This window comes from Callorhinus ursinus, unplaced genomic scaffold (assembly GCF_003265705.2).
Source record: "Callorhinus ursinus isolate GAN/ISIS: 27379988/994484 unplaced genomic scaffold, GSC_fseal_2.0 scaffold12, whole genome shotgun sequence".
NCBI classification, from domain to species: Eukaryota; Metazoa; Chordata; class Mammalia; order Carnivora; family Otariidae; genus Callorhinus; species Callorhinus ursinus.
Window position 1 is genome coordinate 50,608,867 of NW_027397074.1, and position 16,968 is coordinate 50,625,834.

Sequence of the window (16,968 nt, forward strand, 5' to 3'; positions counted from 1 at the left end):
TGTTGTTACATTTTGACTGTTTCTTTCCTAGAGTCTGTGCACCTGTAGAAGTTCTCCAGGGCCAGACTCTATGGGCTAGTCTTATTACCAGAGATTGTCCTACTCTTTAAACACATGATTTCTGGCAAATAACTGGGTTAGTTAGATGGTGACTGTGGTTCGTCAGTCATTGGGTTGTTTTAGGCCAACTGTTTTGCAACATAATATTCTATTTGTTGTTTTATTATTATATCTTGTTTGCATTCAGGTTGTCAGATCAGTCTTGTCCAGTGTTTCACAATTAATCTGTGTTAGCTTCCTATTGTGGCCGTAACAAATTACCACAAACATAGTGGCTTCAAACAACACAAATTTATTATGTCACAGTTTCGGAGGAGGTCCGAAGTCTAAAATGAGTCTTAGGAGGCAAAAACCAGGTATCAGTTGGGCTAACAGTTGTAGTTTCCAGGGGGAATCCATTTTTTGCCTCTTCGGTGTTTCGTGGCCGCACCCACTTCTTGGCTGTTAGCCTCATCACTCTGTTTTTGTGATATGAAGAAGATATGTTGTCATATCTTCTTCTCACATTCCGATCCTCCTGCCTCTCTCTTATAAGGATGCTTTTGATTATGTCAGGCTCATCCAGATGATCCAGGATAGTTTCCCCATCTAGATCTTTAACTTAATCACACCTGCAAAGTCCCTTTTCCATGTAAGGTAACATTCACAGGTTCTGGAGATTAGGATGTGGACCTCTTTGGGTCCACTATTCATTCAACAAATACTTAACTGATTAATAAGTGCAGCGAATTGTGCTGGGCTCTGGGGAAATCACACATAACAGCATGTGCTTGGGGGATAAAATAGCTGGGTTATCTGTTCTCGTGGAGTTTATACCTTAACAGAAGGAACAGATGTTAAATAATAATTGTATAATTATTTAGCTTATTGTACAATTGTTAATTACAATTGTAATACATTCTGGAAGGAGGGGGTATGATGAAAGGCAAGGAAGTTGGGGTGTCAGGAAAAGCTTCTTAGAGGAAATGACTTCAGAACTGAGTTCTGATGTGGGTGACTATTTTAGGTGAAAACAAGGGCCAAGAGTGGATATTGGGAGACCACTGATTAAAACTTCAGGGGATGCCTGGGTGGCTCAGTCGGTCAAGCATCTGCCTTCGGCTCAGGTCATGATCCCAGGGTCCTGGGATCAAGTCCCGCATCAGGCTCCTTGCTCAGTAGGGAGCCTGCTTCTCCCTCTGCCTGCCTCTCCCCCTGCTTGTGCGCTCTCTCCCTCTCTGTCAAATATATAAATGAAATCTTTAAAAAAAACTTCAAAATTTGAAGTATCTTTTTGAACAGTTCGAATTCACTAGAGTCATTAGCTTTTCTTGAGCTAAGGGAAGAAAGAAGCATATTATCAAGAAAGAGTTATTTTTTAAAACTTTTCTAAAGTAGGCAAGAAACATTTTCAAATCTTGAATACCATATAAGTATCTTTCTTTGAATCATTTGATTTCTTCTACTTAGTGGAAACGGTAACTTAAATTTGCATTATTACTGCTCTATTTTGAAGATTTCAAAGATCTCTATGAGTTAACTGACCTCCAAATTAGTGTTTAAGCAAGTCTAAGTAGATAAATTCTCCAAGATTCCAAATATGGGCTTACACCAAAATACAACATGGTATCCCTGTCGAGATACCTCGAAATGCCCAGAGAAAAGATTGAACAGTAGACTGTATATCCAAGCACAGGGGTTAATGCTTTCCTCAGTTCTGTTAGTGTTTTAAGCCTTCAAGTCTTCAGGGAGCAATTGAATTTAGTGGTCTCTGATATTTAAAGCCTTTCTGTTTCTGCGATAATTTCTTGTCTAATGATCTTCAAAGAGTTTTATGGAAGCAAAATACATAAGAAATAGTTGGAATCTCATTTAATTTTCACTCTTTTAGTTATGAGAAGAAGATTGGTATTTCCCCCTACATTTTTGGTCCTTTGATCTTCCTTTTCTACAAACTAATTGTTCGTGGCCTTTGCTCATTTTTTCCTTCTTTTTGATCTTATAAAAGCTCTTTGAATTATGGAAAAACAATTCTTTGTGTGGCATATTACAAAAACATTCTCCCCGTTTACTATTTTTTTTGACTTTGTGTTTGGCGGGTTTTTTATTAGTCAGATGTATTCATCTGACGTCTGTATCACAAATTACAAATAAAATTGTTCAGATTTTTCTTCTTTTATGGTTCCATTTTTAACGATTCAACCTTTAATTCATTTGGGTTTTATTTTGTTGTAAGAAATAAACATTTAGCTTAAATTTTATTTCCGAATGGCTAGTCTTTAGTTCCATCCATTTATTGAATAAGCCAGTGTTGTACCACTGATTTGAAATGCTATTTTTATCAAAAACAAGAATCTCCAATGCACTTGGGTTTGCTTTTAGGCAGTATATTCTGTTCCCTTTTTGGTTGACTTTTCCACATCTAGAAGGCTATATCCCCCTGTCATTTATTTCATTGTTCAAAATTTCCTGAGGTGTTTAAATAGGAACTTTACAAACATTGTCAAATAAACAAATCCACAACCAGCAACTTGCTTGAATTTTGATTTCTCATCTGTAAAATTAGGATAACAGAATAAGCTTGCAATTGTGTGGAAGGACTTTAAATGCTATATGACAAGTACGTAGGCCAGCTTTTGGTACAGGTGTGACAATTCAAATTGTTTTTGTCATTGCCTTTTATCATTCAGCCTTAATGTGTGCCTGTCACACAATAGGAGCTTAGTAAAGGTCTATGGCAAGAATAAAAGAATGACTCTTTAGGCCTTAAAAGCCTATCAATTTCACCCAAGACACTTTTGACCTTAGTACCATTTCTGGTCCCAGTTACTAAAGATATGGTTGCCTTCTAGGTACAAACATGGGTTTATACAGGGGAAAATTTTATTAACTCTTCCAGAGCAGTGAGGTAGTACACAAAAAAATGCTCCAAAATTGTAGGTTACTCTTCCTTGAATGTACGTTCCCTTCACAAGTAACATTTCATTTTTTAATAGTTTGCCAAGTCACAGTTGAAGATCAGCCATCATTCAAGAAGGAAATTTCCTTAACCTGAAATATTCTGATGATCACAAAAATGGTTCTTTATTATTTAATGATTTGTTTCCCCCTAAGCTTGGATGTGTGAGAAAACACTCTACAGAGTTAGGGTGGAGAACAGGGGAAGAGCAAATACAAGTTGGAGAGGTTGACGAGACAACCAAATAGGGAGAGAAGCTTCTGTTTAGTTTAGTTTTTAGCTGTTATTTTGCTAGAATTGTCCATGTCAGTAGCCATGGAAACTCCAACGTAGTGATGATGACAGAGGAAGTAATTTTTTCTTCTTCCTTGTTTGACACAGAGATTCTGTTTAACTGAGAGTGCTGAATTCATTTTTGTTTTCTGTGCACATGCCACACACAAAAAAGGCAAGTCATAATTACAATGTTGAGAGGACAAAGGCGGACTCTAGAGACTTGGGTCTTATTAAACAGAGATGGAGTAGAGAAATTTACCCAAATACATACATACATACATACATACATACATACATACATACACACACACACACACACACACATACACACACACACACAATCATTGAAAAACTTTGGGGAAAATTAGCTCACACATCTGAAAGCACTGTACAGAATGAAATGTAGTGATTCATGAATCTTAGAAAATGTTCAATTCCTGTCTATTTGTAATTTTTCCTAAATCTTACTACCTGAGATCTTCAATTAAAAGAGATGCTAGATATTTTATTTTACACTTAATATTTAAAAAATGAAAGTAAGTTCCTGAGATCAGCTTATTTATCTCTCAGTTGAACAAGAATTTGTCATGTGACATTTTCTCATAAAAAGAGTACAAACTTACTCCTTCCCAAGCTTTTTTATGTTAGCCTTGTGGTAATTTGGGTCCCAAGGAAGCATGATTTCCCTGTGTGTGCATAGACTCCCACACACTCAGCGTTGGAGAGCTTCGGGTTCCTGCAGCAATCAGACTCACTCAGGAAAAGCCATTTCAAAGTCTGGATTGCTTTCCTAAGGCAATGGGCCCTCTCACAGCAGTTTATTATTTTTCTAAAATAATTTTTTTAAAAATTGGTATTAAGATGGTGTCTGCATTAGAATCACCATTTATGTAAGATGAGATAGGAAGATGATGACAAATGAGGAATAACTGGGAAGTTTTTCATAGCTAAAGGATGACCTCATGATAGACGACGATGACTTAAAAAAGATCATCATTGCATTTCATGTATAACCCCAATTAAACTTTTATTTTATGTACTGCTTCTTTGAAGCAATATTTTATTTTTATATTAGAATACATTTAATGTATATTTCAGGATATTTGCATTTTACTTGTTTATGAATTTTTGTATTTGAAATGTATTAAATAATCTGTTTTACTGATTTCAAGCACTTAAAACTTGTGTGAAATAAATACCAAAATATGCTGAATTTTTACTCCAGTATTTGAATGACTCTTAAACACTGGAAGCCCTTCCAATCTGCCCCTTGTTTACGTTTCCAGCCTCCCTCCCACTCTCCCTCACCCAGTGATAAATGTATCTATGTTTCTTTTCCCATATAGAGCTCGCATCTGGCTACCTCTCTTCCTTTGCTTGAGGCCCCTTCTCCTACCTGCCATGTTTACATTGAACAACCACAACTGGTAGAATGGAATCTTAAAGCAAATTCATTCTTGACTCCCCTCTCCCATTGCCCACAGCCCTTTAAATGGGTTGGAGGCCCCAGGGAAATAGGGAGAATCTATCTCCACTAGAGCACATGCTCGAATATAATTCTCTTTTAATGTGGACCAAAATGGTGTGAAGTAGGTCTTGACTATGCCTTTGAGATGTTTGTGAATGTAGCATGTCCCTGCAGCTCAAGGATGGTTGGGAAGGGCACCTGTTCCAAGTTACAGGGTATGCCTGGAGGGAGCAGCATAAAGCCGAGGAGGATCTGCTCCTGGCCCAATGGGCGCACTCTAACACTGATCTAATAAAGACACGACTCAAGCGTGACAAGGTACACATGAAGGAACTGCATTCAATTTTCAGTGTCAGGGTCCTGCTTATGCACACGTGCAAGCACACACACGTGCGTGCACGTTCCAGCAGCAGGCACTGCCTTGTTTTGTATGCAAAGGAGAGTAAGAGTGGTATAAATAATCCCCTCAAAGTAGGTAACACAGAACCATCTGGGTGGTCTTCACAACGCAGTCTGCAATTTTCTTCTTTCTGTTCCTTTCCTATCCTGTCTTGTCCTCCTTTCCAACCCCCCCAACCCCCCTTCTCTGGGTGCCAGCTGAACATTGTAGATTGTTTCTTGCTTCAGTTAATTATGGATGACGTTTGTCATTTTGAGCACACAGTAGATAACGATATGATCCATAGCTAAAGGATGGGCAAAAAGTGGGCTTGGAATGTCAACTGTGCCATAGATGACAGGCAGTTTATTAAGGTCCCTAAATGTGGTTCCACTTGTACTTTTGTTCCTACTGAAGTCAGATCCCATTGCTCTACACTGCTGGATTCTGACCACCAGCTCCCTGGAGCAGAAGGACCCCCTTTTCCCCTCCACCCTGCAGCATGCATTTCACAGGGACAATGGCTCGTGTGGCATTATTTGTATTTTACCAGAATTGGAAACACATGCAAAGCAGGACACTGAGGGTGCGGAGTCTTGCTTGTGAGAAATTACTGGCCCAGGAGCAGTGGTTCAATTAAAAGTAACTATACCCCAGGAGTAGCAGTGAGGCCTAGAACACAGTGGGGAAGAGCTTGGGCTATAAAGACAAACAGACCTGGAGCTGAATCCTCTGGTTGTCACTTATTAACTTTGTAATCTCTTAGCTTCTCCTAGGCTCAATTTCTTCACCTGTAAAATAACCCCTACCCCCTAGGAGCACCGTTAAAGATCACACATGTCAAGTGCAGCGCTGGTATATTACCCAGATACCAAATACGTGCCTGGCACAATGGAGGCAACAAAGACGGGCAAGATGCAGACCTGCCGCCTTGATAAGCTTACATCTTGATAAGAAAATGTATGTAAACTTAATATTTTAATATCTCTGTGCTATTCTTTCCTCATCTATAACATGCGGACAACAACAATACCTATTTCGTAAGATTAAATGATTCATGTACATGAAGCATTTAGAACATTTGCACATCATAGTACTTCAGAAGGTATCTATGATGCTGGTGGAGAGCAGAGTTAATATTTTGTGGAAAGGATTAAGAATTATTCTACAGAGAAAGTGACAGAGATGTGAGCTCGAAATGTGGGCCTGGTATTGACAGGACATCCTGGGTGGAAGGAATGATTGAGAACAAGGGTACAGAGGTGGGAAGGTTAAGGTGAGCTCAAGAGAGAGCCAATCGCTCCATTTTGGCTGCAGCCGGGGGTACACAAGGATAACCATGGAAGTCCAGGAAGGCTTTTTGAGAATCCTGAAATGCTAAGTGAAAATGTATACCTAACTGGGTAGGCAATATAGAAATCATAAGCTGGGCACAGAGATAGGCACTGGGAAAATTAATGTGTCCATGAAGTAAGGGAAATCAGAATTTCCATCAGTGATGCAAATGAAAAGCTAGTGGCACTTTGTTTATTCATTTGACGAATACTTCTTTGTTAATGTGTGAGGCACCATCCTAGGCACTGGGTGTACAGTGGTGACCAAGGCAGAGTCCTCCTGGAGGTGATAGCCTAGTGGGAGAGATGGATAGACAGGCAATCACCCAGGTGACCAACTGCTCAGGTTTTCCCAGCATGTGGGACTTTCAGGGCTTATCCCAGGAAGCAGCATCATGTTCATTGTTCATTAAACACTTGTTCATTAAAACAAGGCAGGTTCCGTGGAGGGGCCTACAAGAGCTTCGACAAGAAGGGTATGTAGGACTAGTCAGGGATGGACTCCCTGAAGAAGCAACATGTGAGCCGAGATCTGAAGAACAGGAAGTCCACCCAGTTGAAGAATGAGGGAGAAACTGATTTCCACAGCAAGGCACTGAGGTGGAGTGACAAGATCGACTTGACCTCATAGAAAGGCCTTTCTGGCACTGGTGTGGAGAATTTTTTGGAAAGCAGGCAAGAGCAGAATTTGATTGGACTAACTAGGAAGCTAGAGCAGGAGTGACATCGAAGGATGATTGTGGGAATCCTTCATGCAGTGAGACCATTACACACGCAAAACACAATGACCCTCACAGGCAAAAAAAATCAGACACGGAGAAGACCATATTGTATGATTCCATCTATATGACATTCAAGAACAGAACTTTATATGAATGAACTAACCTGTGGTGATAGATTTTAGAACAGTGGCTACACTGGGGGGTAGGTATTGACTGGGACAGTCATGAGGGAGACATCTGGCAGCAGGCTGGAAATTATTTACATCTTTAGTAGGTATGTAATTCCAGACTAACTCACACCTGCTTTGTAGGTGTAATTTGTGCGCCATGGAAATGAAAAGAAGGTCTGATATATACAATTAAAAAATACATGCTCAAAGTGTAATGCTAAGGGAGAAAAGTAGAGTAAAAAATTATATATACACTATCATGACTCTCCAAAAAATCGATATAATAATAATAATTAAGTTAAGAATTAAAAAGGAAAACATCCAACATTTTGACACTGGTTATTTGTGGTGGTGGGATTTCAGCTGACTGATGTGAAGAGACACCCCAGGAAGGATTTTCAGAAACACTGACAATGGGTAAGAGATCAACTATCCGCTCTCAGCAGGCTAGGGATACGAATCCCAGTTCTGGTCTTTCCTAAGGGAGCGACCTTCAGCAAGTTACATAACCTCTTTACCCCAGTTTCTGCAACATTAAAAAAAGGGGTCATTATAAACAATGGTGCCTCCATCCTGGAGTTGTCTGGGGGACTAAATAAGATGAAGGGTAAGCGCGGCACCATGTAGGATAGTGAGTCCTCAGGAAGTATCAGTTGTTGCTATTAAAGAAATCTTGAAGGCCGAAGAGAGTGAAGCTGTCCATGTTTGCACCAACTGCCCCTCTTCTCTGGGGCACTTGTCGGGATGGATACTGGTGATGGGGGTTTGAGGAGGAGGGTGAAAGTCTAGAACAGCGACTGGGGGAACGTCAAGCTGAGCCCTGCTGGGGTGCAAGCTGAGCCATTTCTAGGGTGAAATCCTGCCACTCCCTCCCAGCCAGCTAGGATGGCCGAAACACTCCCGAGTTAGGAATTGCAAAGGGTGTTGTGATGGGAAGACAAGGAAATGGTATTCTGGGTATAAACTCCATGGGGTACGAAAATAAAGAAGGTCATTTTACATGGCACAGTTTAAAGCTGAACATTTTGTAACTATTTGTTACTGTGGTTGTGATGTCTATATAGCGTGATGTTATTTAAGGAAAGGAAACGACAAAAAACCCGTATCACACACCTTTGTACACAGAGACAAGTTTCCTCTGTGCATTATCAAATAGCGAATATTATGGTACCATATTCACATGCTATTTGAACACATGAAAAAATATTTTAATTAAAAGTGCCTATCCCTTCTAGAAACTAGTGGATTTCAAAGCTTCTCAGGTAGAATTCGGGGAAATGTAATTGGCACGTGGTCAAGGACCTAGGAAGCATGACATGCGCTTTTACTCCAGGCATTCATTCGCACCCCTCTTTTCCTTCTCAAGGGGACAGGCTTATGATATTTAATGCTGTCAGTCAGCAGCATCATGTTCATCGGTTAGGCCACAAAGTGTTAAACTGACTTTAATTCAATGAGAATAAAAAGGAAGTTTACATATAAAACAGAAACCTATTGTGTCGTACACAGAAAAACTACAATTCTGGAATAGGAAGCATAGAATTTTATTTTATTTTAATTAATTAATTATTTATAGGAAGCTTCTGAAAAAATCAGTATTTTGAGGCCTAACCAGATTTAATATTATACTTTCACTCAGAATGTGAGCTGAGAATTTTGTCAACATTTGCAGCCATGTCTGCTGCCTTCCATTTGAAAATTGTCCAACATGACGTAATGCATGTAGGGTGTTCTGAAGAGCCATCTGCATAATAATGATATTAGCTACCACTTCTACTAACACGTTTTTATGTAGCAGGTATAGTGCTGAGCATTTTGGGTGTATTAGCTAACTTACTTCCCACAACAAACCTAGGAAGGAGGTACTTTAGGCATTTTGTTATACCCGTTTTGGGGAGAGTACAACAAAGCTCAGACTAGGATGACCAACTGCTCAGGCTTTCCCAGGATGTGGGACTTTCAGGGCTTATCCCAGGAAAGTCCTGGGCAAACTGGATGAGTTTATCTTTCTACAAAAGTGACCTGCTTGATTTTTAAATGGTAGAGAGAAATTTAATATCTTACCTTCTTGGCTGGTTAGATTTCCCACCTACTGCCAGCCCAGCCCTAGATTATAGTCTACGATAGTTAAATAGCAAAGATATTCTTTGGCAGCATGGGGGGGCGGGGAATGGTCTAGGGCAACATTATTTCACATGATGTAATTGAAAATGTCATCTTGCCTCTGTCTGTTCCCAAACCCCTGAGCCAGTGAAGCTGAACCTCCCTTTACAACGTTTCCAAAGGGCTTGCATGTCACCATAATCTGACATTCAAAGTGAAAACCCACTCACCTTGGGAAGCGGGTAGAGATGACACAATGGTTGGCCAGGGTCCTGCTTACAAAACTCCAGGGTATGACACACCACATCAGCGTTCATATCTGTGCTAAGCCTGGAGGGAAATGGGACAGAACAAAGGCTATTTAAGATCTCTCGGGCATTTAGGAAATAGAACTTATTTCAAAGGAAGGTAAATCCCCAGAATGGATTCTAGCTTGGTGTTTGAGTCCAGCCCCATGTAGCTGCCAGATCATAACGATCTCCTGCCGCGTTGTTCTCTCCTCTGTTTAGAATAAGGTCCTGGGGGTGGGAAGGGGGCACAGACAGCACTGAGCTGTGGTCAGCCTCTCACATGGGCACTGTGATTCTTTTCAGAAGAAGCCACAACTGGGAAAGGAAAAGTGGAGAGGGGTATAATTTGATGGAAATAATATTTTAAAGTTTGCTAGGCCTTACAGCAAAAAAAATCATGTGTGATAAAGCCTTAAACACCTAAAATTATTTTTAAGGCATAATCCAAATCCTTTCTTTTCCTTTACAATAAACATATTTCTTCTGGAAGAAAATACAATATAGTTGACTCCCCCTGCCCCAGGATGGTATAAGGAAAGTGTTCTTCAAATGTTTTGGTTTAACCTAGTTTGAAGGGGCTAAAACAAACCTTCCATATTCATTTTCTACCTGACACTCCCCAAACTCTTCTTACCAAGAAGAATGAGAACAATGTGCTGCTTCAAATGAAGGAACAAATAGGGTATGGATTTTTAGTAACTTTTCCAAGGAAATCACTGATTCAAACCCAACCCAAATCAAACCAAAACAACAACAAAAAGAATCAATAAACATAGGTTGGTAATATCTAGAGACTAATCTCAGAAAAACAGATCTAGATTTTAGAAGATACTTTTTGGGGTTTCTTCCCAACTCACATGACCATTTAACAGTCTCCCTTCACCCATAGGGGCAGGTTCCCGGCAACTGTGTTTGTACTCCCTATGTCTTGGCCCGTTGATTGGACCTCACTGGACGACATTGGACAGGTAGGATCAGTCAGATTCTCTCTTATGGAAATTTAGAATTAGTACTAAAGATTTCAACTTCATTCTGGGCTGTTCCCAGAATAATAGGAGCTATAGTGACTTGGGACTATAATGTCATTTTCTGCCATGTGGACTGAGCATTTGGAAAACTAATCTGTAGGATGGGGTTCAGGGGTCAGAACCCAGTTTGTGCAGTGAGGAAGCCTGGGGAGAATGTGCCCCTGTGTTCCTGGGGGCTTCCAAGTCCCGTTTCCATCTCTGTCTGAGGCCTGGCAAGATGGCTTCTTAAGCTTTTGTGAGCATCTACGTTAAGAGGGAGAAAGAGAGTCATCTGCTTGGCCCCAGGGCTCCTTCATGAGAGGTGGAGGGGAAGGTAACTTAAAGTATAAAAGGAGGTCTTTTATCTTCTAAGTTGCGGGTCAAGCTGTATATAGCAGATAAAGTCCATTAGCAAACTAATGTCTACGAAGGGTCAGTAAATCAGGAGAGGGTGGCTGCTTTCACACATCTGTCCTCAACTTAATGGTTCATTTATTTAACTGATGACTGCTGTCTTTATGGGGGTCTAATATTTTGTGGGCTCAGGAGAGTGATGAATAGGGCCCTGCTTAATTTTTTTTTTTTTTTTTAACCTCCAGCCAATAATCCCATCTGTGGTAATCCAGGAGCACCAACTAATCATATGATTTCCAAGACCTATTCATTTTCTCTGCAAATAGAGCACAATTTCAAGTAAGTGAACTGGATTACAGGAGTGGAAATGGGGTCCCCACAGTCAGAGAGTGAGGCTGATGGTCTCTACACTGAGGAAGAGGAGAGGAAAATGAGGTATGTGGTGTTCTTCCCAGAGTCTTCTAAGATCAGAGCTTCATCATCAGAAGACTGAAAGTGAGAAACAGTCCTTTGGACAAGAATAGAAAATGCTGAGCCTCATAAATCCAGACAAGTGTAAGACCACTAGAAGGTACAAGATGCAAAGTAGTGGCAAAGTAGCATATGTGCTCTTTACCAGCCATGGGGCAGAAAGCTCAGGTGATGCATAAAATGTGAAATCCTTAGGAAATCTCCAAATTCATAATAACCATTCCCACCCAATATTATTTTCCTATAGCAGCAAAAAGACCAAAATAGTCACATTTTATTTATTTGAGAGAGAGAGAGAGCGAGCGAGAGCAGGAACACAAGCAGGGGGAGTGGGAGAGGGAGAAGCAGGCTTCCCGCCGAGCAGGGAGCCCGATGCGGGGCTCGATCCCAGGACCCTGGGATCATGACCTGAGCCGAAGGCAGATGCTTAACGACTGAGCCACTCAGGTGCCCCAAAATAGTCACATTTTAATTCACTTCTTTTTACTACCCTTACTGGTATAGAGGTGTGTAGGAATGAGGCATGTGGTGGGGGACCAGGGGTGGTGGGGGAGGAGGCGTTAACACATTTGGCAGAGCTAATGAACAAGTTTAATTAGGATCATAGTAGAATGAAGTCAATGATGATGATCATCACCATAAATCAAAAGAAGGGAGCAAGGTCAGGGTTAACAGACAGGTTAATAGACAGAGTAACAGCCTATGGCAGGGAGTGAGGACAGGGCCTTCCACACATGAAAGCTCTCAAATTTAGACCTTGACATCACTTTCAAAGAAAGTTTATATATTAATATACAGTCACAGAGATATACTCACAACACTGAAAGAAGATCTTCCTCATGCAACTTAATACTTTTATCCAATTTCTGGGCCACACCCATAGCACACTATGAATTTATTCATTTCTCTAAATCTTGTACACTAGTCCCCCTCTTATCTGTGGTTTTGCTTTCCATAGTTTAAGTGACTGGTGGTCAACTGTGGTCTGGAACCAGATGATTCTCCTTCTAACATATCGTCTGAAGGTCAAGAGTAGCACATACACCCCAATGTTCATAGCAGCAAAGTCCACAATAGTCAAACTGTGGAAAGAGCCAAGATGCCCTTCAACAGACAAATGGATAAAGAAGATGTGGTCCATATCTACAATGGCATATTACTCAGCCATCAGAAAGGATGAATACCCGCCATTTGCTTCAACATGGATGGGACTGGAGGAGATTATGCTAAGTGAAATAAGTCAAGCAGAGAAAGACAACTATCATATGGTTTTACTCATATGTGGAACATAAGGAATAGAGCAGAGGACCACAGAAGAAGGGAGGGAAAACTGGGAAGAAATCAGAGAGGGAGACAAACCATGAGAGACCCGGGACTCCAGGAGACAAACTGAGGGTTACAGAAGAGAGGGGGTGGGGGGATGGGGTAACCAGGTGATGGGTATTAAGGAGGGCACGTGTTGGGATAAGCACTGGGTGTTATACGCAGCTAATGAATCGTTGAACACTACAACAAAAACTTAGGATGTACTATATGTTGGCTAACTGAACATAATGAAAAAAAAAGGTAGCCTAACGCTGCATCACAATGCCTTGTCATCCATCCCCCTTCATCTTATCACGCAGGCATTTTATTATCTCACATCATCACAACAAGAAGGGTGAGTACAGTGCAATAAATATTTTCAGAGAGAGAGAGAGAGACAGAGAGATCACATTTACATAACATATTACAGTGTGTTGTTATAATTGTTCTATTTTATTATGGTTGTTAATCATTTCCTATGCCTAATTTATAAATTAAACTTTATCACAAGTATGTATGTATAGGAAAAAATAGTATATATAGTTCAGTACTATCTGATTTCAGGCATCCACTGGGGGCCTTGGAATGTATCCCCTCTGGATAAGGGGAGACTGCTGTAATTATCTTGTGACTGGCACAGATATTGCTTTGTGTTTTTGGTGTCTAAAAAATACATTAATTACATTTAAGGCGTACTATGTTATAAACCCCGTTACACATTTTCTTCTAAAAAATGTTAGTAGCTTAGGCCTCTCCTGATCTCTGAGAGCTCCTAGGTTTGGAATACAAGAGTTTATGATTTGGAGGAAAGCATGAATAAATCCCAGGAAGCAAGGTGAGATGTACAGAAGACAAGGATCAGGCTTGCTATGGCAACAAATGGCATGATGGAGGTCAAAACCAGGTAGAGGAGGACCTAGGATATGGTCACTGGCTAGGATTGGTTGCTCCGAGAATTATCCCCTCCCTGCATGACCCAGGTTCTTGGGGGAATGCCTGAGTGCTCAGGTGTTCCACTTCCCAAAAATATCCTGTGGCTTGCCAATGGGCGGGAAATGTAATTGCAGAATAATTAGTCCATGAATCATTGAGAATTGACTGGTATGAAATAATGAGGAGGGATGCCCTCTGGGTTAGGAAACACATTTAATACTGGAAGCCTGAAATTCAGGTAAAACTAAATCATACGTTTGTCATTTTCAGCACCTATATCAACCTAAAACTGTATGTGATTGATTAAAACAAGTTGTAAGGAGCACACTATAAGAGGAGAAATGTCTATCAGCAAACAACTAATATGGGTACTGGAAAATTACTCACAAATCAAACTAATGGTGGACAGAACCATGAAGAGGGATGATTTACTACATATGTCTTTCTTCAAATGGCCCACCCAATACTAATGAGAATTTGTTGTCTTAGGACTTTAAGTCATCTCAAAGGAAAAAATGTCCTCCCCTCCCTGCCACCTACTCAGGGAGTGGCCCTCTTTTGGTGGTTTGCTAGGATGATTCTTCTATAACACCTTGTGTTCATTTGTTGTCGTTTGAGATGGGGACTGTCCCTTGTACAGTTCACACCTGCAGTACGTAGTATAGTGTCTGTCTGTCTTCTCTGATCCTTATGCTTATATGTCTCTTGCACTTGCCACTCTCCAGCCAGCTACAGAAGAACAATGGGTTTCTCAACCAACCTAGGCCACAGCCCTTTTACTCCTAGCACACGTGGTAGCTAATCTCTGGCTCCCCCTTTTGGGTATCTGCCTGCACTGCCCTCTTTAGCTTCTGTGACTTTTTTCCACCTACCTCTCTGGTTCCCTGATCCAGGCCCCGCAGAACCTCTCTGGTCAAGCTGACATTTCCCCCAGAGCACTTATATACCTCATACTAGGTATATAAGCAGATTCAATGGATAGGCTAAAAAGTTTTTCTTTTTCTGTTTTAATATGTTCAAGCAGTTTCTTTGGAGCAGTCTAGTCATAGCTCATCTGTAGTGATACTTTTGTTCTTTTAAAATAATTAATTCAACAAGCATTATGGAAGCCTTCAATATATATTGAAGACTCAAATATAGCACCAAGCCCTGAAGATACAAAGCCCTCTCTTTCTCCTCCACCTACCCACCCTCCTTCCCTCCCTCCCTTCCACATATTCAGTATTTTGCTAAGTACCTAGAGATGCAGAGATGAATAAAATGCAGTCCTGGTTCTCAGAAGACTTTCAGTCTAGTTAGCAACTCAGAAAAGTCCATGGAGAATGAAATCACACATAGATGTGGTAAGTGTTGTGCTAGGGGTTTGCACGGGGTCCCAGGAGTGTGAGAGTGAGTGTGTGTGTGTGTGTGTGTGTGTGTGTGTGTGTGTGTGTGTGTTGGTGACAGCAGTGGAAATGTTGTCTGTCTTAGCCTGCAGAGGGTCAGGAAAGCTTCCAGAGGAAAAGACCCTGGAACTGAGGTCTAAAGAAGTAGAATTTGTCTGGGGGTAGAGGTTTCCGAGGCACCAAGCAGGGGGAACATCTTATGCAAATGTCCTGAGGCCAAAACCTCTTGGTATGTGTGGGGAATTACAAGTGGTTTGGTGTGGAGGGATGAATCTGAAAATGTCCTCAGGGACTGATTTATAAATAGCCCTGTGTATATCACTAAGGAATTCTGCAAAAGGTGTGAAGACTGAAGAATTTTATGTTTGTGCCATATTAGTTTGGCATTTAAAAGATATTTGGCCAGCTAGAATGTGGATTGTTGACTTCCAGGCCAGTGGGCAAACCTGCAAGCCTAGAATCCAGTTAGGAGGGAGGAACAGTAATAGAAGTAGGAGTTAAAAAGGAAACATCCCTGCCTTCCAAACACTCACAGTCCGGGGCTCATTAGAAATCATTTACCATAATAGAGTGAGGTACATATTGATGGAGGCAGGTATACAGCACAACTTAGCACTGATTACCACTGTGGACCATATGATTTTAAGTTCCTCTTGTCTTTAAAATTCTGCAACTCCAGGCTACCTAGTTGTGGGGAATGATGCCTCTGAGCCTCTCTGCTTTGAGGCTAATGGCATATAAAAGAGGAACCACATAAGAATATTCATCATAATACCATTCACAAGAAAGAAAACCAGTAAACAACCCAAAAACCCATCAATGGAGAATGAAGGAATAGACTCCTGTAGAGACACAATATTCTATATAGTCAGAGGAAATGAACTACAGCAATGATGCTATGTTATGTTATGGATGAAACTTAGACATATAAATCTAAGTGGTAGGTCCCGAAAGATTGTATACAATGGCATACTCTCTTCATAAGCTAAAGAAATAAATAAGTTTTAAAGAAATATATATAATAAATATAGTAAAATTCTAATTATTTTATGTAGTTACATTATTTTACCATTAATTATAATTGTTAATCATTAAGCTATTAATCCATTAATATTTGAGTAAGATTAATTTTCTCTATTATATTGACATATACTTCTTATATACTAATTATAATATATTACATATATTTATTCTATTATTTATATATAAATATATATTATACTATTTATTAGCATAAATAAATATGTATAAATTTAACATAATCTATGTTAACATAAGTATATATACATGTATACTAAAACTACAGAAAAAGGAAAGCAAGAGAAAGATGAATATGGAGTTTATTAAGTGGATGGAGAAAAGTATGAGAATGAATGACAGAGGGACTGGCTGGTTAGAGTAAATTATAATCAAGGTCCTAGACTTAGTTTTGGGTGGTGGGTTTGGAAGCTAATTACTTTATTCAAAGTAACTAAGTAACTAAATAATAAATATAAGAAAGCCACGCATGGATCCTTGATGAGAAAATGCCGTGAATAGGAAGGAATATGATTTATCTGATCCAGTGCACCTGAGCTCAAAAAAGAAACACAAGCGAAAGAAGGAAGCAGACAGATTATAATGGCGCCCATGTGGGATCCTGAGGGGCAAGGGCTAGGGCTTGTGGAGAGAGCCAGGAAACCTGAGGGAGGAGAGAGGAGAACCTAAGAAGAACATGGTCTGGGACCTGAGCTGGGAGACAAGGGAAAGTCCAGGGCTCTTTGGGGAGCTCAG

The 16,968-nt window shown here is 40.3% G+C and overlaps 1 protein-coding gene across 3 annotated transcripts in view; it reads right to left on the reverse strand.

Moving 5' to 3' along the window:
- AOAH (acyloxyacyl hydrolase) overlaps nt 1–16,968 on the reverse strand; it is a 168,364-nt gene that overhangs the window by 115,961 nt on the left and 35,435 nt on the right. For all 3 annotated transcript variants that reach the window (XM_025873145.2, XM_025873144.2, XM_073899076.1), the window contains one exon: nt 9,681–9,780. In XM_025873145.2, coding sequence (XP_025728930.1) covers nt 9,681–9,780 — 100 coding nt within the window. The remainder of the gene's footprint in view (nt 1–9,680; nt 9,781–16,968) is intronic.